At 51.1% G+C, this 20,335-nt stretch overlaps 1 protein-coding gene across 1 annotated transcript; it reads left to right on the top strand.

The window, feature by feature from the left end:
• Nucleotides 1-3,031: 3,031 nt before the first annotated feature.
• Nucleotides 3,032-4,558, top strand: Asprv1 (aspartic peptidase retroviral like 1). The gene is given in 2 exon segments (XM_032905091.1): nt 3,032-3,130; nt 3,132-4,558. Coding segments are annotated over 2 exon segments (1,023 nt in total). The 3' UTR covers nt 4,056-4,558.
• Nucleotides 4,559-20,335: the final 15,777 nt, after the last annotated feature.

Genomic DNA, 20,335 nt, shown 5'->3' with positions numbered 1-20,335 from the left:
TATAGTGAGTTTCAGGACATCCTGGACTACAGAGTCTGTCTCAAAAAGAAAACAAATTAATAAACCCATAAATAAAAACAGGATTGAATATCTGTCTCCACTTCCCACCAAGGCCCTCAGGTTCCCTGAGCAGCTCTGTCCTGGACTCCTGTTAAGTCGGCTTCTCCGCTGTGGAGAACGGCCAAGAGAACTCCTGGAGCTGGGTCAGAGTCTACACGAGGGGGCGGAGGGTGGAGGCTCCCTGTGCCCTTCCTGTTTATTGTCCTGGTCTGTCTCTTCGTGGGTCAAGTTCAGTGTGCCTGCTTCAGAGTACACTCAGAGGTACTCACGAGCTAATGAGGGCATTCCTCCCCAACCTCAATACCTATCTATATTGGTCAATAATTACACTTGATGTCCTGGGTGCTGGCAGGAGGTAATAGCTCTCACCTTCCCTGATGAGTTTGGGTCCTCCGTCTTGTTCACTTAGGGGAGTGCTTGGAGGTCTGGAGGTGGGACCGATATGGGGCTAGAGCCTGCTGTGAGTTCATGCAGGGGTAAATCAGTTTTTAAGGAGAGGGGATCCAAAATTGGCATTGCCAGTTTCTGTGGTGTTAATGCCCCACTGCTTCCCATTTCGAGCTATGAATTCACTTAGCAGGTAACTAAGAAACTTCCTGAGCCTTCAGCAATCAGCTCTTGCAGCCTTCTCTCATGGCCACAGCCCTTCTACACCCCTCTTCCCCATCTCTGTTTTCATTTGTACCATGCTATGACTGTGCTGGGCCGGGAGATCTGACTTGCACGTTGAGAAGTGTGGTCTGAGTGTTCTGTCTTGGCCGTCTCGTGGCTTTCCACCTTTACTCTCCCCTCCCTCAGCCACATCTTCACTCCTCCCCACCTCCAGGGGTGTGCGAGATGAGCCTGGAAGCCACAGGGGCAGAGCTCTGGATGATGGGACTACACTCATTCTCCGGGCTCCAAGTCCAAACACACGCATCTCTCTGGCAGAAGGGGCTTCCTGGTCCTGTGGGTGGCTAGGCCCTGTCTCTGGACATGTGTGGTTCATTGCACAATTGCCTCAGAGGTCCACCTTCTCCTGATACCTTTCCAGCAATCGATTCCACTCCCTTGGGATCCTGGCATGCCACCCTGGCCCCACCTCAGTCAGGCAGCTGTGAGGAGAGGCGTTTACCAAATGCATCTCTGTTTGCTCACTGGGTCAGGTGGAAGGTGCTGAGGGGCTCAAGTGGTGGGGACCCTGGGGCCATACAGAGACAGGACACAGGCCTCAGCGAGGTGCTGAGTGAGGGATGGATGGATGGACTGAGAGGTAGGGGCACGCTCAGTCAGGTGCGACAGCCACAGGTGACCCACAGAGCCCACCTTGTGTCCCGGGATAAAGTTTCTAGAGGAGCAAGAGACAGTCGTGAATGCCAGGCTAGTGTGCCCTGGGTTCTTTGCAGGAGGACTTGTGAAAAAACGTAAGAGAGTTCAGAACATGTGTTCATGCCAGGACAGGGTGGAGAGCTCCTTGGAAAAGATTACATCTGAACAGCGACATAAAACTGAGACCCTTCCACAGTCCCTGTCTCATGCACAGGTCAGCTTGAGCCCCAGAACCCACACATTTACTCTGTGGTTGTCAGGGACACAGCCAGGACTGTCCATGACCCCAACAGTGGAGGAGGCAAGGTGTCACCATGACCACCTCCGCTGGCCAGGGCCTCTCAGGCCCTTTCTACTGAGAACAACTCCATTGGGTTTCTGCTGCTCTTCAGATGAGGTGAGGGCAAGAGAAGAGTTGGAACACGGGGAGGTGGGACCGTGGGTGGGAGCTCTTGGAGGACCTTCTAGAAGGAAGGGAGGCCACGGAGGGAGGATACAGTCCTCAAGGAGCTGGGCGTGGGGCCCACCGAGAACTGGAGTCTGATCCTGAACTCAGGGCATCACTCGCTGAAGTTCAAGATCTATGCCTACCCACTTCTGGGTCTTCATGGACCCATAGACAGAGTCCTAGCCCCACAGTGGGCTGCCTCTCTGAGTGAGGAGTGGACAGTAGAGAAAAGGACTACAGTAAAATGTGCTTATATAAAATTGATACATATGAGAGAGGGTCCTAACTCACTTAGAACCAATCTGTGGCCACGATTGCGAAGGGGCGCTTCTGTGATCTCAGCACTCGGGAGGCTGAGGCAGAATAGCTGTGAGTTCAAGGCTAGCCAGGGCTACACAGGAAGACCTTGTCTCAAAAAACAAAATAAAGAGCTAGAGGGTAGACATTACAGATGGGCAGATGGATCATAGATAGACAGATAGATAGATATAGATAGGTAGATGAGTGATAGATAGATGATAGGCAGATGATAGATGATTGACAGATAATAGATGATTGACAGATCTTAGAGACAGGTAAATAGATAATTGATACATATATAGGTTGATAAATGTTTGATAGAAGTTGGAGACAGATACAGATAGGGGATACATAACAGATGATAGGTAGATACGTGATGGATAGGCGATCGAGACAGACAGGTAGACAGAGATAGCTAGGTGGGAAGGAAGGTAGACCACGGACAGGTAATAGAGACAGATAGATTTTAATGCTTTCTTGACTCTGGAACCCTCTGTGTTCTCTTCTCTAGGGACCTTACAGGATCCGCACTTAATTTAGAACATATGAGTCACCTTATCAGTGCACCCTGTGAAAGATGAGTGACTGCAGATGCCTTCTCTTTGCCCCAAGCAGTGATGGGGTGAGGCCAAAGGGGTCCCCTCTTCTGAAGCAGGTAGAGACCTGCTTCTGATTTCCTCTGACTAATGATAAACATCTGAATGTCATCACACCTGTATTCTCATCTGGGTTATTCTGGGATGTGGCTGGGGAGGGTCCCAGGGCCCCATCCCCTGACTGAGACTGCCTTTCTCACTAGGTGGGCTGGCAGGTGTCCCGTGGATGGATACTGAGGGTGAGGCACTGATCGTGCTAGTCAGGCAAGATGCTGGCAGGAGGGCGGGGCGAGGGGTGGAGCTTCTAGAACAAAGGAGAATGAGGAGCCCTGGGGGCCCAGGCTGGGCATCAAAAAGGCCGTGCAGAACAAGCAGAACACAGACAGCCTGCCTCTGCCTCTGTGCCCAGCAGCCAGCCAAGACACATTGTGTCTGCTGCCTTCAACTTGTCCAGGCCGGGCAAGAACACGGCCCAGCCGACAAAGCCCTCGCTCTCCAGCGTGATTGCGCCCACACTCTTCTGTGCGTTTCTGTACTTGGCTTGTGTCACTGCTGAACTTCCAGAGGTGAGCAGAAGGATGGCCGCCAGTGGGTCCAGAAGCAGGGAAGGACGCAGGGAGCATGCCTTCGTCCCAGAGCCTTTCGATGGTACTAACGTAGCTCCCAGTCTTTGGCTGAACCGCTTTGAAGTCATCGATGACCTCAACCACTGGGACCATGCCACCAAACTGAGGTTCCTGAAAGAGTCCCTCAGGGGAGATGCCCTGGATGTCTACAACGGACTCGATTCTCAGGCCCAGGGCGATTACAGTACTGTGAAGGAAGCCCTCCTGAAGTCCTTCGAGGGCCTTGGGGCAGCCCACAATAAGCCCAAAGAGATTGTGTTTGCCAACAGCATGGGTAAGGGCTACTACCTTAAAGGGAAGATCGGTCACGTGCCTGTGAGGTTCCTGGTGGACTCTGGGGCTCAGGTGTCTGTGGTTCACCCAGCCTTATGGGAGGAGGTCACTGACGCTGACCTGGATACCCTTCGTCCCTTTGACAATGTGGTCAAAGTGGCCAACGGGGCAGAGATGAAGATCTTGGGTGTGTGGGACACAGAAGTGGTCTTGGGCAAGCTGAAGTTGGAGGCCCACTTTCTGGTGGCCAACGCAAGTGCAGAGGAGGCCATTATTGGTACCGACGTGCTGCAGGACCACAATGCCGTGCTGGACTTCGAACACCGCACCTGCACCCTGAAGGGGAAGAAGTTCCGCCTGCTTCCTGTCGGGGGCTCCTTGGAGGATGAGTTTGACCTGGAGCTCATTGAGGAGGAGTCTCCTGCCCCAGAGGCCTCCCACTAAGAAACCCCCTTCCTTGTTCCCAGCATTGGTAGGGAGACCTTGTGTTGGGGGAAGCAGATGTTGGGGTTTTGTGGGGCCTTGCCAGTCTTTACACTTGTTCTCAGTTTCCCTCCTTCTACAGGGGACTTGCCTTGCCTCTGTCTGGGGAGGGAAGCCAGCTTGGTGGCCTAAAGCAGTGCCCCCAGAGTCTTCAAAGACTTCTAAGGCTGGCAGAAGCTTCTAAGGAGGTTGGGAATATCTATCTTGAGAGAGAGCTGGGGACCTTTTTAGATGCCCCCAGTCACTTTCACATCCCCAAGCCTGCTGAGCTGAGCCTGGATCCTGGCTAAGCCCCTCACGATGCAGATCCTTGGAGGAGACTGGCAGCTGCTCTGGAGTCCTCCCACCGAGTCCTCCCACCTGCACAAGGATGCTCCCGCCTGTCACTTGCCTTGAATCTCACGGAGCCTGTGTCAATGATTCAATTATTTCAAAACACCAATAAAGATCTGTTCATGGAAAAAGATGTCATGTGCTCAATGGTCGTGACAGAGATGGAGGGGACAGGGAAACAGCATTTTTTGCATGGGTGGCCTGGGAGGCAAACAAAGCAGGCAGGTCAATGGGGTCTTGCGTTTTCAAAGGTGGACTCACCTCAGACATCTGAACTTCTAGTTCCTCTCATCCCTTTCTAACCACTTCTGAGTCCTCCGATTTAATCTACAATATGTTAGCATACAGATTGTCCCTTATGCTCAAAGTGACCAAGGCTATTTTGTGAGGTGTTTGGCTTGGGAACCAAGAAGTTTCTGCCAAACAAGCAGGCTCTTACTGGTACCCAGGAACCTGGCTTAGAGGTAGAAATAGGGCCAGAAGGCAGGCGTGGGCCTGTGGGGGGACCCTGGGAAGGTCTGGAGCTCTGGCAGCTAGGGGCAGCTTGGCCATGGGGTAGCTCATTTGGGGGAGGGGAAGAGAGGGAGGGGAGGGCATTCCTAAGCCTGGGATGGCTTTCATCTCTTGTCCAGCTTGGGTGTTCTGCCAACTTCCTGGCTCCTCTGAGAATCTGAAAACTCTTCAGGCTTAGGGGAGTGGATTGAAAACTCCAGAGAGGAGCAGATGTATCCTGAATTATGAGGCCCGTGCCTTCCAAGCGGAGCCCAGGAAGATGGCACGAGGCCAGAAGTTGAGTCGTGCAAAGGGTCTGTTGGCTGCAGGGAATTGGGGGCAGAGTTTGGGGCAGCCTCTCTTTCACTTGGCGATATTGGGAATTGAACCTAGGGCCTCACACAATGCTAGACAACTGTTCTACTACTGCCCTGTGCCTCCCGCTTCCCTTTTAAGTTCTTAGATTCCGATATAGTGGCTCATTAAATTGCTTAGGCTGGCCTTGAACTCATTCCACAGCTCCAATGGGCATTAAATTTGTGATCCTGCCTGAGTCTCCTGAGTACTTGGACAAACACGCCCGTACTGCACACCTGGCTTGTGTGTCCCTGCCAGGCTCCGTCCTCCAGGCCCAAGGAGTGGCTGACGGCTCCATCACCTGTGGCTCTCTGAGTAGGAGGTAGGAAACCTGGCTCACCCCTCTTCCTGAGAAGCCTGAGGACTTGGGAACCAACCGTAACAGCAGTGACATTCTCCTTGGCCTCTCTTCCCTGGTACCAACCTAACTAAGGATCTAATTCCTAGGGCTCACTAAAGCCTGACTCTGGGCAACCAAGCCCAGAATTAACTGGAATTAGCCCCAGGGCATGGCTGAGTAGGACAGGAAGCCTGGACAACAGAGGCTGGTCTCACTGGGGACCTAGACCCTGTCCCCTCATCTCTTTGGAGGTCTGAAGAATGCTGGTGTTGCCCTGGGTCTAGCCCTCTCCCTAGGGTATAAGCCCAGTGGCACCTCCCTGTGACCTAATTTTCTCTAGGTCCTTCAGATCCTACTAGCTTCTTTCTAGGTCAAAGGAGGGTGGGTGAAGAGTGGGTGGAGGTGAGAAGTGGACCTAGGAATTGAGTAGCCAGGCCAGAATTCTAGGACGCTAACTCAAAATGTCCCTGCCCTTCTCTTACCCAGAAAGGGGTTGAGCCCTGTGCTGGGTAAATTCCTGTGGGTGTCCCTACAATGTGTGACACTATACCTTGGCCTTGAGTAAGGAAGACCTGGGCTGGCAACTGTCAACAAGGTGCCTCTCCTATAGGAATGGAGACCTCCTCCTCATTTCTCCTCCCCAGGAAGGGCCTTTAGTACAGCTACATCAAGGTAGCACCCACGTGGTGCAGGAGGCCCCCGTGGACTAAGGCAGATGTTCCGTAGGCGTGGGACTGAGTAAATGTGGTTGATGGCAGAGGCTGTGGCTCTGCTATAGAGGTTTGCCTAACATGCAGGAGGAGGCCCTGGGCCCAATCGCCAGTATCCCATAAGCTGAGTGTGGTGATACCCACCTCTAACCACAGCAAGCCGAAATTGGAGCCAGGAGAATAAGGAGTTCAAGGCCAGCCTTGCTACAAAATCTGGAGCTCAACCTGGGCTGCATGAGACAGTGCCTCAGAAGCCTACAAGAAAACCAATTTATTTTCATGGGCAAAACTCCAGGGCTGCTCTCCAGGGATCGGGACCCATGTGTCCAAAGCAAGGAGAAAAGCCAGTGGCTTTGGCCATAACCCTGGGAGGTGCATTTGCACTTCATTTACAGGTAGTGTCCAGGCCTGGACACGACTGGCTCCAGGGTAGGAAGGAGTGTGGAAGGAAGGGGAAGGCTAAGATTTGGAGGCTATCGGAGGTGCTGGGATGAGGAGAAGCTTGAATCTTGCTGGCACAGCAGACTCTCATGGGAAGACTGACAAGAGGCTCACCTGCTTTCAGTGTGCAGCTGCCTGGACAAATTCCACCGGCGCATTGTGTGCCCGTGTGTCAGTCACAGCAGGTACATATATCAGGCTTACCTGGCATCTTGGCTAACACAGACTCTCGGGTCCTATTCACACCCAGGCCGGTCAGAGCACAACACTTCAGAGATCATGCTGAGTGCTTTTATTTAGTGTATGTTTAATGTATTGTAGAACTTTTGAAATAATTTCAGGCCAACAGAAAAGCTGCAATAAAACAAGTTCACATTGTTACTCATGTTAATAGTTAGAATTAACTTTATGATTCTCCCACACATACAGGAACCATCGGAAAACTGCAGATCAGAAATACTGTTACCTGTTTATTTTAAAAAGACTTTCTCCCATATAAGCATAACAGTTAACCAAAATCAGTAAATGTTGTGTTTGTGTGTGTGGTACACACACATGTGGTGGCCAGAGTTAATGCTTCCACCATGTGGGTTCTGGGAATTGAACTTAGGTCATCAAGCCTGGTGGCAAGCGCCTTCACCTGCTCAGCCATCTCATCAACTCCACGTTATTTTTTGACACAGAGTCTCTCACTGAACCCAGAGTCCATTAGCTGGACTAGCTGTCCACAAAGGAGACCAAGAACTTCCGGTCCTCCTGCCTCTACCCCTCACCCCACCCCACGTATGATTTATGCAGTTCTGAGGATCAAACTGAGAGCTTTGGCGTCTAGTCAAGCGCTCTGCAACTCTAGCCTTCAGGTCGCCTTTCATCTTGTGAATGGGAATTCCTGAAAAGAAGCCATGTCCGCAAAGGCCAACTGACTGCTCACAACTTCAGTGACTCGGGGTGGTTGGAATGTTGTAGGATCAGAGCCTAATTAAGATTTATCTTGGGCTAGGTTTTGCCTACTAAATAGCCATTTCGTCTCTCCCCTGTCAGACAGAAATCCTCTGACTAACGGATAAACAGCTTTTGGAATGGATTAACTTACCCAGTTTCCTGCCAATCCAAGGGCTAAGAGTTTCATCAGACAGCATCAGAGGCCGATCGCTGCGATTCCTCTGCTCTGCCGGAGGTTTCCGCCAGTGTATGTGAAGGCTCTTGATCTATGATTTTCCTTGTTCTGTTACTAAGAAACCTTCACGAAACTGCTTCCACACCGAAACAGGGACTTTGTGGCAACCTGAACCTGTGTTCCCCACTCCTCCCTCACCATTCTCTTGGAGGTCATAACCGTATCTTTGCACTGGTGATAACGTATCGCTTGCTCGGGTCACCTCTGTTTTCATGACTTTGAAATGTCTGAGGATCCCTGGCTGGCTCCTTTGAAGAATGGCCTTCACCTTGGCTAAGTCTACCGTTTTCTCATTGTTCTGAGTTTGGCGGGAACACCCAGGAGAGATGGTGTGCCTTCAGGCGTCACGTCAGGGACGTAGATGCTCACTTGTCCGAGGGCTGAGGATGCTGCCTCGTTTGCTTGCTCAGGGTACTGTCAGCCAAGTTTCTCCACCCTCGGATGACTACTTTTCCCTGTAATGAGTCAGTACCCTATAAAGACCACCCGAGGCTCTGTAAATGCTTCTCTGTAGATACTGCAGCTTGACGATCCTGCAAGTGGAGCCACTCTTTCTGTGAGGACGTCCCAGTGGGGTTTTCCAGTTCCTTTCCTCGATGGCGCTGGGTTTCCTCACTGACAGATTCACTCATTGCTATTGCTCAGCTGCACTTGTCTGAGCTGGACTTAGCCTTAGGGGTATCACTGTTGATTTTAATGTCCCGGTTGTTTCAAATTTGGCTGTCAGTTCTCTCCAAACTGACCTCTGTCTTCTTGGGACATCTTCCAATTGCAATTGGAACCCTCTTGGGTGGTGGTAACACACCTATAATCCTACCTGGTGAGGCGGGGACAGGAGGATGTCTCTGAGTTTGAGGCCAGCCGGGACTACACAGCAAGACTTTTTCTTAACAGAAAAGCGGGCCGTTGTTGTCCCAGAGTTACCATGAGCGTCTGTGTGGGGCCTCGCCCACCTCGCCTAGTGCTAGTTACACACATTTGCTGTTGTCCCCGGCTCCTCCCCTTCGGTCGTTTTCTTCCAGATGCTGGGCAGAGCCTAACTGGTCAGAGCATGCTTTCCTTAGCATGACCTCCATGACAGCTTAACTCCAAAAGTGCAGCCTTTCCTTCTCTCCCCTCGGGCCAGCTGCTGAGACGCACCATTTTGCCTGCTTTGGAGTGATTTTTAAACATTAATAAAATTGCCTGAGAGCTTCAAAAAGTATAAAAAGAATATATACATAAACAATAAGGAAAAGAAAGGTCCTGGAGATGTGGCTCAGACGGTAGAGAATTTGCCCAGCACGCACAAAGCTCTGGGTTCAGTCCCCAGCACTGCCTAACGGAGGACCAGGCAGAGTAAGTCTCTAATCCTAGCACTTAGTAGGTAGAGGTAGGAGGGTCAGAAGTTCAAGATCATCCTCTGCTAGTTAGTGAGTTCAAGGCCAGCCTTTGACATATGAGACGCTGCTTCAAAAGGAAAACCAGGGATTGGGGATTTAGCTCAGTGGTTGAGCGCTTGCCTAGCAAGCACAAGGCCCTGGGTTCGGTCCTCAGCTCCGGGAAAAAAAAAAAAATTAAAAGGAAAACCAGAGTCTTTATCTTTCAGGACAAAAGCCAGAATCTAGGGTCAGTTACTTTTTGTCTTCCACACTAACTACCTAGGTCTTCTCAGTGGTCAAAGCCAAAGAAAAATACCTAATTCACATCGTGTTGCAGTAAAAATAAAAAAGCGGTGGAACGGTTCCCGAGCGTACCCTGGCGGTCACACTTTCTCGCTAGTTCTGGCTCCGGCGGGCCATGGGAACTAGCGCTAATTTATCTCAGAATAGTATCTCTCCCTGCCGGCCGGTCTCTGCTAGCCGCGAACTCTCTGGTTCCAGCCATCCGATAAAAATCAAGACTCAACAAACTGTAAGCCAACGATCAAATTTACATGTTAAATTCTCAATCCGCAATAAATCCACACAATAAACTTACAACCAGTTGATAAGAATATAAACTGACCCCCCAGATAAGATATAATTTACCCATCTAGACAACACAAAATCCTGTACCCATCCATCCCTTAAGAACAGTCATAACAACCTGTAAATGTGCAGAGAGGAATCTTAACGTCTGCCGCCATGTTCTCTTGGCTGCCTCTCTCCCCCTCGCTCCTGCCTCCTCAGCCTCTCTGAAACTTTTCTCCCGCCTATCTCCCTTCTCATCCAATGACAGGTCTTGTTCTATTCCATGCCTGCCTTCACCTGCATAATGACATCAACCTACAACATGGCATATTTATGAATTAAAAATTATTATTAGCCAGGCACACCTTTAATCCCAGCCCTCAGGAGGCAGAGGCAGGTAGATCTCGGAGTTCAAGGGCAGCCTGCTCTACAGAGTGAGTTCCAGGACAGCCAGGGCTACATAGAGAAACACTCAAAAACCAAAAACAGCATCTGCTCCAAAAGTGTAAGGGGGCCTAGGTCCAGCCCTGCATGCTCTTTGGTTTTGGCTTTGAGCCCCATGGGCCCAGGTCAGTTGACTCTGTGGATCTTCTGTGGTGTCCTTGATGCCTCCAGCTTGTTCACTTCTATCCCCCAATCTTCCACAAGACTCTCCAAGCTGCACCTGATGTTTGGCTGTGGTTTCTGCACCTTGGCCTCCATGTGGGTCCCGTAACAATTGGAATGGGGTCCGTCTCTGATTCTGTTGCCTGCCATTGGATCCCCTTCCCCTAACTGGACTGCTTCATTGGGCAGCAGGAGAGGATGTGATTAGTCCTGCTGGAACTGGATGTCCCAGTGTGAGGTGGTAGCCCAGGGGACCCCCTTCTTTGAGGAGAAAGAGAGGGGTTAATGGGGGAGGGAATTGTAAAGGTGGGACTGGGAGGGGAGGAGGGAGTGGGGTCTGTGATCAGGATGTAAAGTGACTAAATAATGAGGAAAAAAATTAACTGTGTGTATTTGGGTCTTTATGTGGGCATGTGATCATATGTGTATGTTCCCATGCATAAGGAAGGCAGAAGAGGGTATCGGAGCTACATTGGTTAAAAGTCATGTGTCACAAGTGCTGGGAACCAAACCTGGGTCCTTTGCAAGAGCAGCAAGTGGTTCTGAGCAGTGAGCCCCTGTTCTAGCACCTCCCATGGTGTAGGTATAGTTCTAAACTTCTTTCCGTATGCATCAGAACTGTGGGTTTCCACTGACCCAGTGTTGTAAGTTCCAGCACCGGTCTGTCTTTCTAACTCTTTTGTTTCCGTCTTTGTAGATCCGTTTGCTTACAGGGAGGAACCAGGTTCCAGGTTGCTCAGTTCTGAAACACTGACAGGAGTTTCTAGATTGCTCATCCCTGGTCTGTGAAAAAAACCAACCCAGAAGCAATTAATTTCACTTCCTCGGTGCCTCAGGGCATGGGTTGCCCTTGGCAGCAAACCTGAGGTGGGGTGACAGACTCTGAACGCAGTCACAAGACAGGAGCTTGGCCTCACGTGCGCAGGGCTTGCTTCAGGGCCAGCCCACGGAGGTCCCTTATCAGAGGACTCTGAGACAACTGGAGCCAGACCAAAGGGCACAAGTGCTTCTCTTCCCCAGTGGGTACTCAGGGAGTGGCTGGCCTCGGTACTCCAGAGAGTGGCCTGGCCTGGCCTGGCCTGTCTGGTCCTCTGCCACCAAAAAGACCCTGAGGTAGTTGACAGAGATGGCAGAAGCCAGCAAATCACTGATGCCAAGCAGCCAGATTGCGAGGGGACCACTGTACCTGTCACTCACTTAATCTGCCCTCGGGGAGTTAGGTCAGGGGGGAAACACAAGCCTTGGTGAGGCTCCATGTGCTCCCCACCTTTGTGTGAGGGTTGGGGACCAGCTAGGGCCACACTGCTTACCTGAGGCTCCTTAGAGTTGCCACCAACTGAGAGGTGACTGGAGAAGGGCAGAAGCTGGTGTAGAGGACCTCCTGGGTCCTGTGAGGATGTTCCAGGTGGCCAGGGAGGTAGACGATATTCAAACAAAATGGATATGGTAAATTGAAATTTTTTTTGGCATAAATAAAAACAAAACTGGTACATAAGTGCAGATGTCAGCGGTAAGTGACCCAGGAAGTGGTAAGATGTGTGGGGTGGGGAGGGGGATGAAGAAGGGACCTGGAACACCGAGATGGGGGTGGGGACAAAGGTCCTGCCCTCAGCCTCCAGTTTATTCAGGAGGGGAAGGAAAGTGTCTTTATCTTCCAGACGGCACTGGCGTTTGGCACAATAGATAAGAGCCCATCAAGGCTCTGCTGCCTGCTCCACTGAAGCAAACAGGGGCAGGAGCAGCATCAGCTCCTCTTCACTGCTGTCCCATTCCACTGTGTAGTCCAGACGCTCAGGATAGGAGGCTAGACAAGGTCTGATGGAGGCCATCTGCTTAGGCAGATAGTCTGCTGGGAGAGACAGGATGACGAAAGAGGCTATTTGATGAAGGAAACCTTCTGGGTAGTGGGGGGAGTGGCTGTCTGATGGGGAGGCTGTCTGATGGTGGTGGCTGTCTGATGGTGGTGGCTGTCTGATGGTGGTGGCTGTCTGATGGTGGTGGCTGTCTGATGGTGGTGGCTGTCTGATGGTGGTGGCTGTCTGATGGTGGTGGCTGTCTGATGGTGGTGGCTGTCTGATGGTGGTGGCTGTCTGATGGGGAGGCTGTCTGATGGGGGTGGCTGTTTGATGGGGACTCTGTGCTGGTCCAGGTTTAGGCTGAAAGGCTGGCAGCCAGTGGGGAGGACTGTTGGAAGAGCATTCAGGGTGTTTGTAGGAGGCGAGGTCCTGGCAATGGTGGCTCCTGAGGGAATTCCCTATCACATCAGTGGATGTGCTGGCTGGAGAATATTTCTACTCTTACAGAAACACCTCTGGAGATGTTTTACCTACACACACACACACACACACACACACACACACACACAACTGGGGAAACTAAGACAGCAGGGGCTACTGTGATTGATGCTGCTCAGATTCCAAGGACCCCACAGCCTTCAATCCATGGGGACATGGGGACAGAGAAGCATGAATTCCGGCTGCTTGCTTTAGGCAACAGACAGGTCTTGGCCAGTAAGTCTCAGATACATGGTAACTCTGGTTGGAAACATTTGTTTCTAATTAACTTATGAAGATAGAAAAAAAATTTCTACCAAGTAGAGGAGACATAACTGGCTTTAAAATAAACCCATAGGGGGAAAATCCTAGTATTTCCCCCAAATTCCAAATCTTTTCCTCTAATTATTACTTTTTGTTGCTGTGTTAATTCTTTCGAGGTTTAAATTCCTTTTAGTGGTTTTCAGTGGTAGGAGCCATATGTGCTTATCGCAGGAAAACTAGGAAAAAAAAAAAAAAAGGAGTTCCTAGCATTTGGAGGCTGAGGCAGGAGGATGATAGCTGTGAATCTGTTGCTAGCCTGGGCATCAGAGTGAGACCTTGTCTCAAGATACAAAATAAGTAAAATAAATGAATAAGCTTATGAGGAGTGGCGTATTCATGCACCCTCTGTAGGTCAAACATGGTAGTCTGTCTGTCTGTTCGCCTGTCAGTCTTTCCTTCTTTCTAGATAGGGTCCTACAACTCACTGTACAGACCAGGCTGGCCTTAACTCCTGATTCTTCTGCTTTGGTGATAGGAACACAATACACCCAGTCAACCTGCCTGCTTCTCCTCCCTTCCGCCCTTCTTCCTTCCTCCCTCCCCTCCTTTTCTTCCTCCTTCCCTCCTTCCCTCCCTCCCTCCCTCCCTCCCTCTCTCCCTCCCCCTCTCTCTCCCTCCCTCTCCTTCCCTCCTCCCTTGCCTCTTTGCTCTACTCTTCTTCCTTCACAAAAGTCCTATGTCACGTTCTGTTTTTCAGGCTCACCCTTTAACCCGTCCTTCAGTTGGGGACACTTAGGTGGCTTCCACTACTTTGCTGTTTCCGACCAGTGAGAGGGATTGTGTCCCCAACCACCTGTGACAGAGACAAAGCTCACATGCTAAGTGGACGAAGCTAGACACAAAGTGGACACAATGACTCCACTTACACAATTTCTCAAAAGAATTATGCAAAATCAAACCACAGTGCATAGAGCTGCAGCCTCAGGAGACAAAACAGTAAGGCGAGAAAGGACAGCCACTCTCTGGTGGGCCCGTGTGTCCTTCAGTGCTGGGCTGGTGGAACCCTTGTGGGCAGAGCACCGAAGGCCTCAGGTCCAGCAGAGTCTCGGTTCTCTCCCCTGCTGTATCTTCCTTTACGCATGCACAGGGCATCACACTAAATATTAGCTTTTAGATTTTTTTCCCCCAAGCTGTCTTCAAACTTTTGGTTACTCTCCTGCCTCAGCCTCCTGTGCTCTGGGATCCCAGGTGTGCACCATGCCAAGCAAGTCATGAGTTTTTAGTAAAAGCCTCACTTACTCTCATTGTTTGGGTCGCATGGCCACGTGCTGGAGACTGTGGCCTGCCTGTCTCAGGGCTGAGCCTAAAGTCTCTTTCTGAGGGTGGGTATTGCTGAGCACAGCCTGGGCACTTGAGAAAAATACAAGCTGCATGTGAAGATAAGAGGGGGCAGCGTGACTCAGAGCATGGGTCAGCGGATAGACAGCGATGGGCAGGCAGGAAGCCCGTGAGTTGACATTTGTACTGGCACTCAAAGAAAATGAGGGCGTAGGGGAGGCAGCTGTGCGAAGGTCTGTGGCAAGGCATGCTGGGATTCCAGGGAGGAGGAATAAAATGGACAAGAGACAAAGGGGCCAGGGGGAAGCTCGGTAGCTACCTGCCTCTGAAGACACTGTCTGCTCTGCCAAGTGGACAGCATTCTCTGGGAGGCTTAGACAATAAGATCTGAGGCCTGGTCTGAAGGACCCCAGACAGTAGACAAGCCCAGGCAGAGTCAAGGAGGCCAGCAAGAGGCTTTGGGAAAGACCAATTGGTCTTATGCTGTGGCATGTGGCCTCGAGGCTAGGCTCCTGGCAGACCCCTTTACTCCAGTCTCTTCCTAGAGCCAAGGACTCCATCTGTTTTCTCTCTCTGGAGATGGGCACTGAACTTGCAACACAGAAGCAGTCTCTCTCTTGGGCCTCCATATGCCACAGGGGCCTCCTCTGGTCTTGTCTAAGATCCCCTCACTGTGTCCTGTCAAGTACTTTGTAAGGGGGCGCGAGATGGTTCAGTTGGTAAAGTGCTTGCTTGTCACACGAGTATTAGGAGCTAAGTTCAGATTCTCAGAATCCAGAAAAAATTCAGGCAGGGTTAACAATCCCAGTGCCAGTGAGGCAGAGGAAGGAGAATCCCCAGGGTTGCTGGCAAGCCAGTCAAGCGAATGGGTGAGTGAGGGCCATGTTCAGGGAGAAACCCTGTCAGGGAGACACAGACATCAGAAATGGGCCAAACACATGAGCACACACATGCGTACACGCTTGCATATACACACATGTGAGCGAACACCAGCCTTACCCCTCACCGCCCCCCATGATTAGGTGGACAGCAACTGAAAACACCTCATGTGCCCCCTGGCTCCCACACGGACAGGTGTACACACACAGTAAGAAAAGGACGAAACCTTAGGCTCCTGGTGCTTTTGGGGTTTTGGAGATGTGACCTGACCGACCTGGGTCGCTGACACAGGAAAGTGTACCACATTTCCAAGGTGATTTCCATCAAGGCAGGGCTGGAGCAGGACCCCACTTGTGCACCTTCCTGAAGACGTCTGCCTCACAGGTGATGTTAAGACGTGTTGGCACTGCCTTCTCCTCCTTCGCTTTTTAAGATGCGCAGCCCAAGTTTGCCTTAAACTCCCAATGTAGCTGAGGCTGGCCTTCAACTCCTGACCCTCCAGCCTCCCCACCCAAGTGCTGGGGTTACAGGTGTATGTCACCACACGTAAGTGACTTCCTTACAGTTCTAACAGCAGAGCCCAGTGAGGAATCCTGCAGCTCCTGGGGTGGGGCCAGGGTGGTTCCCCTTTGCTTCTGACAAGTGGCTCTGCCCGCTTGGTCAACTTGGCCACATTCCTGTTCTCTATGGGAATCCCACTCCTCAGGAGCCCGGAGCCCTACAGCTGAACCAGAGCACTTCTTTTCCAGGAAAGCTCCTACCACACTGAGACAAACAACACAGGCCTCCCTGTGCCTGGCAGACACGTGATCCTGACTGAGTCAAATCCTCAGGATCCTCAAATCCTTCGCAGTCCTCAGCTGAGTAGAAAAAGAGACCGCAGTGCTCTCCTTGACACAGAGATCCTACGTGACACTGGGGTTCTTGCTCTCCACAAGGGAAGATCTAAAACTTCAAAGATTACATATTATTAAGCCAGTGGAGCCTTTAATCCCAGCATTCAGGAAGCAGAGACAGGCAGCTCTCTGTGAGTTGGAGAGCAACCAGGTATATATACTGAATTCTAAGGCTATATAGTGACACTCTGTCTTCAAAAAACTAACTAAAAATACATTTTAAAAATGCATATATTAAAATGGGAAAATTCAAAATAAAAATCCAACTTTAGAGAAAAGATCAAGGGAAAATATTCACATCACAGGGACTCAGACAATTCTTAAAGAAGAGGTGTGGATCTGGTCCTCGGCTTCTGGGCAGCCAAAGCCAAATCAGGAGAAAGATCTGTTTCCTGAGTCAGTTTCTTTGAGAACATAAACCTTTTCTTCAGGGAGGCTCCAGCATTTCTACACTGAGTTCTGCCCCAACACCGAGGAACCTGAACGCAGGTACGGAAACGCACCTTCCTTTCCTTCCTCAGGCCCTCCCTGTCTAGCTGGTGTTTCCATAGCTGCTTCCTCTAGGTCCCATGATGCTCCTTCCGTTTGCACTTGACTTGGCTACGACCTTCAGTCTGGCTTCATCTCGGGCCCCTGCAGCTGCACATACCTGGGGGGGAGAGCCTTCCTGAGAGTCCACCTAGAGATGCAGCGTACCGGGGTAGGCGTTCCGTGAGGCAGGGCGAGACAGGGCCCCGCTGGCACAGTCCTCCAATCTGGGGCCACCTACAGTGGGCTTCTGAGAAGGCCTTTGTCCTCACCCCACCCTTTCCTTACCACCAGTGTGCTACACTGCTTGGCTTCTAGCGGGGAGAGACTTCCTTTGCCTTTCTGAGTCTCAGAGGTGAGACTGACACTGTTCCCCTCCCCACAGCCAGTGCTCACTTTGTCCCCCAGTCACCCTCTCGTCTACTCCTCTTCAGTTTAACTTCCTTCTGCCCACTGCCACCTAAATAGCAGTCACAGTGGTGGATTTGAACACCCCTCCCTCCAACAGACACACACACACACACACACACACACACACACACACACACACACACACACACCATGTAATTTCCCCTCCATTCTATTTCTCACCAAGGTTTGACATAGCTCATTTCTGAAAATTCAAGTGGGCTGGGGGTAGCTTTGTGGGAGAGCATTTCCTCGGCATGCCTGAGGCTCCAGGCTAAGTTCTCTAGCACCTCAAATGAAAGCAACATACCCCCAAACCTGAAGTGGCATGTGTGGCCACACTCAGATTCTCCTTGGTCGGGGTCATGTGACTCATTAGCATGGTATTGTCTGTGTGGAGGCACAGAGGCGAGGCTATGACCTACTTCAGCTTGCATAACCCCAGTGTCTGAAAAGAGTCCCTTATTACCCCCACATTACAGAAGAGGCCAGCACTCAAGGCTCCTGCCCTGCCCCAGTGGGGAAGGCAGAGCTGGTCTTGGGGTCTGGAAGTCTGTGCACCTGACTGTCATATTAGACCTGGTTCTTATGTCTGAGGTGTGGGTCCTGAGAGTCTCTCCATGGCTTGGCCTGCCTGATTGTATTGTCCCTGAGGTCAGATTGGCTCGATTCAGTGCACCACATGTCTTTCCGAATGGGACTACCATGGAGGTGAGGTGACGGTTCCTCAGTGTCCCGCCTTCACACACATGGGCTTTCCAGCCTGCACATGTTAAACTCCCATCTGCCTTGGCCCCTGTGTGTGGCTGGTGTGACCTCCCTGTGCTGTTCGGCCTGGGATAGCACCCTACCTTCCTCCTGTCCCTTCCTAGTGTCCCTGACAGCTCAGTCTTTGTTGTCACCCTTCCCTCTGTGCAATGGGAAATCATACACCCATCGAATCCATTTCTGTCCACAGCTCTGGGGAGGCCTTAGTTTCTGCACTGGCTCTGGCCTTTTGGACCCTTTGGATTGGTCAGTCCAGGGACAACTTGGTCCCTGGTCTCTCTCTGCCAGAGACCCTGGCTTCGCCTGCTTTGGGGAGGCATCCATCAGTCTATCAGTCTGGCTCTCTTGTTTTCCCTGAGGGGCAAAGTTGATGTGGCCAGTATCTCAGGTTTCCTTTCTCTTGGCTTTGTGCATACTGCTCCTTTAAAGTCAGCTAGTCGTCTGCCTCGGTTTCCCTAATGATAACCAGAACTGTGTGTGGGCAGTGTGGATCGGCACCTGTTCACTCTGGGAGAGCCCACTGTGAACTCTCAGCTTCCGGAGCAATGGAGACAGGGGTCAGCCTTCCAGAGCCTTCCTCAGAAGGGCCACAGTGATATCTTAGAATAGACCAAGGTAGCGCTTGCAAATGGTGACTCCAAGGCTGTGGAAGCTGAGGTAGAGCTGGCTTGAATTGGTATGTGTTCCCCTGCCATGGGTTTCCAGTGCCAGTGGCCCTGGTAGGGTCTTCTCAGATCAAGCTTTCATGGAGGGCAACACCAGCTCCTGGGAATTTCTGGGTTCTCTGTTTCATTTGTAGGAACCTGGGATGGAGAATAGCTTCCTTGCTCAAAGCCAGTGAGGACAGATGCTCTGCTGAGGACTTACTGACAGTGGACCCGGACAGAGCAGGCGGGAGACATGTTACGCTTCCTCTCATTGTCACCCTGCTGTGCACGTGGGGGCAGATGTCTCTCTCACCCAGGTCTTTTTATCTGTAGAATGGGGAGAGGGGCAGCACCCTCCTCCCTAGATGGGCTTTGAGTGCTTGATTGGCTAAGCGCCCTTGAAGAGCGGCACACACTGGTGCAGGGCCTCAGTGAGTGAATGGGGCTGGAAATAGCACGTGTCTGGATGTTGGGGGGATGTTTGGGGTGAACCTTGCTCCTCAGCCATCTCCAGCTCTCAGAATCCTCTCCTGGGTTTCAGTAAGCCCACTTTTGAGGGTGCTGGGCTCAATGCAGAAGACTGATCAGAGTTGGTCCTAGAGTGACAATCAAGGTTGTGATTTTTGTAGAATTCACACTCTAGGCCAACCTCCCAAAGGAGAAATAGCAGGAAACTCCCTTTCTTGCATGTTCTAGAGGCTTCTGGGGAACCCTAAAAACCTTTCTAAATTTTTTGGTGCTTTTTTTTTTTTTTTTAAAGAATAAGAAGTTAAAGGTCAAACTGGGTGAGGTGTTGAACAGCTATCAATCCCAGCTTCTCGAGGGCCTACCTGAGCACAGAGTGAGGCTAAAAGGAAAAACAAAAATCAAAAACAAAATAAAAACTCTCTTAAGTGCTGGCTGGAGATATCCTTGGAGGCAGAGTGCCTGCCTAGTCTGTGTGAAGATCGAGTTCTATCCCCAGGATTACAAGAGAAAAAAGGAATGGAGAGACAAGGGGAGGGTGGAGTGGGTGGGTAGGGGAAGACCTGTTTTCCTCACCCAGGATCCTGAACAGGTGCCACTGATCAAGAAAGGACTCAGCAGGAGGAGTTGGGAGAAGTCGGGCTCAAGGTCAGGGGCCCTAGCAGGGCAGCGACGGAGGGCTAGGCTCCAAGTCACTGGCTCCAAGTCATGCCTTCAGCTATAGGACAGAACCGGCCCAGAGGTCTGCTGTGTTTATGTGAGGAATGTAAATTACCAAGAGGTGTTACCCTCAGTGGGACATTGCAGTCAGCAAGACAATTTACTAAAGTAGCTTGTCAAAGCCTGATGACCTGACATTGACCCAGGACCCACATGACAGGAGAGAACCAACTCCTGTAAGGCATCCTCTGACCTACATGTGTATGCTGGGCACACGTACATACAGAACAAATGAAGGAATTTGCTTGAGACAGGGTCTCTCTATGTACCATTGCTGTCTATGTAGACCAGGCTAACCTAGAAAGCTCAGAGGGATCCACCTGCCTCCAGAGTGCTGGGATCAAAAATATGTACCACCACACCTGGCAATAAATGTTTGTTTGTTTAAAGAAAGGTTGACATTGTAAACTGAGTGCCTTTTCTTTCTGTGGCTAGCCAAGCCATTAGTTTTTCCCATGGTTCTCCATGGTGCCCAGCCCAGTAGAGAGACTCTTCCTAAGTGAAGCTCCTGGCTCAGTGGGCACCACTGTCTCAGGCTAGCTCTCATCTCCCAGGTGCTTTCCTGGTTCTTGGCTGTGTGGCCTCAGCACAGTGCCCAGCTCACCAGATGCTTACAGAAAGCACGGCACGGAATGGCAGATGGGAGGGGAACTGAACTATGATCAACT

The sequence above is a fragment of the Rattus rattus genome, chromosome 6, assembly GCF_011064425.1.
Source record: "Rattus rattus isolate New Zealand chromosome 6, Rrattus_CSIRO_v1, whole genome shotgun sequence".
Classification (NCBI taxonomy): domain Eukaryota; kingdom Metazoa; phylum Chordata; class Mammalia; order Rodentia; family Muridae; genus Rattus; species Rattus rattus.
The sequence above is the reverse complement of the archived record's forward strand: the minus strand, read 5'-3'. Positions and strand labels throughout refer to the sequence as shown.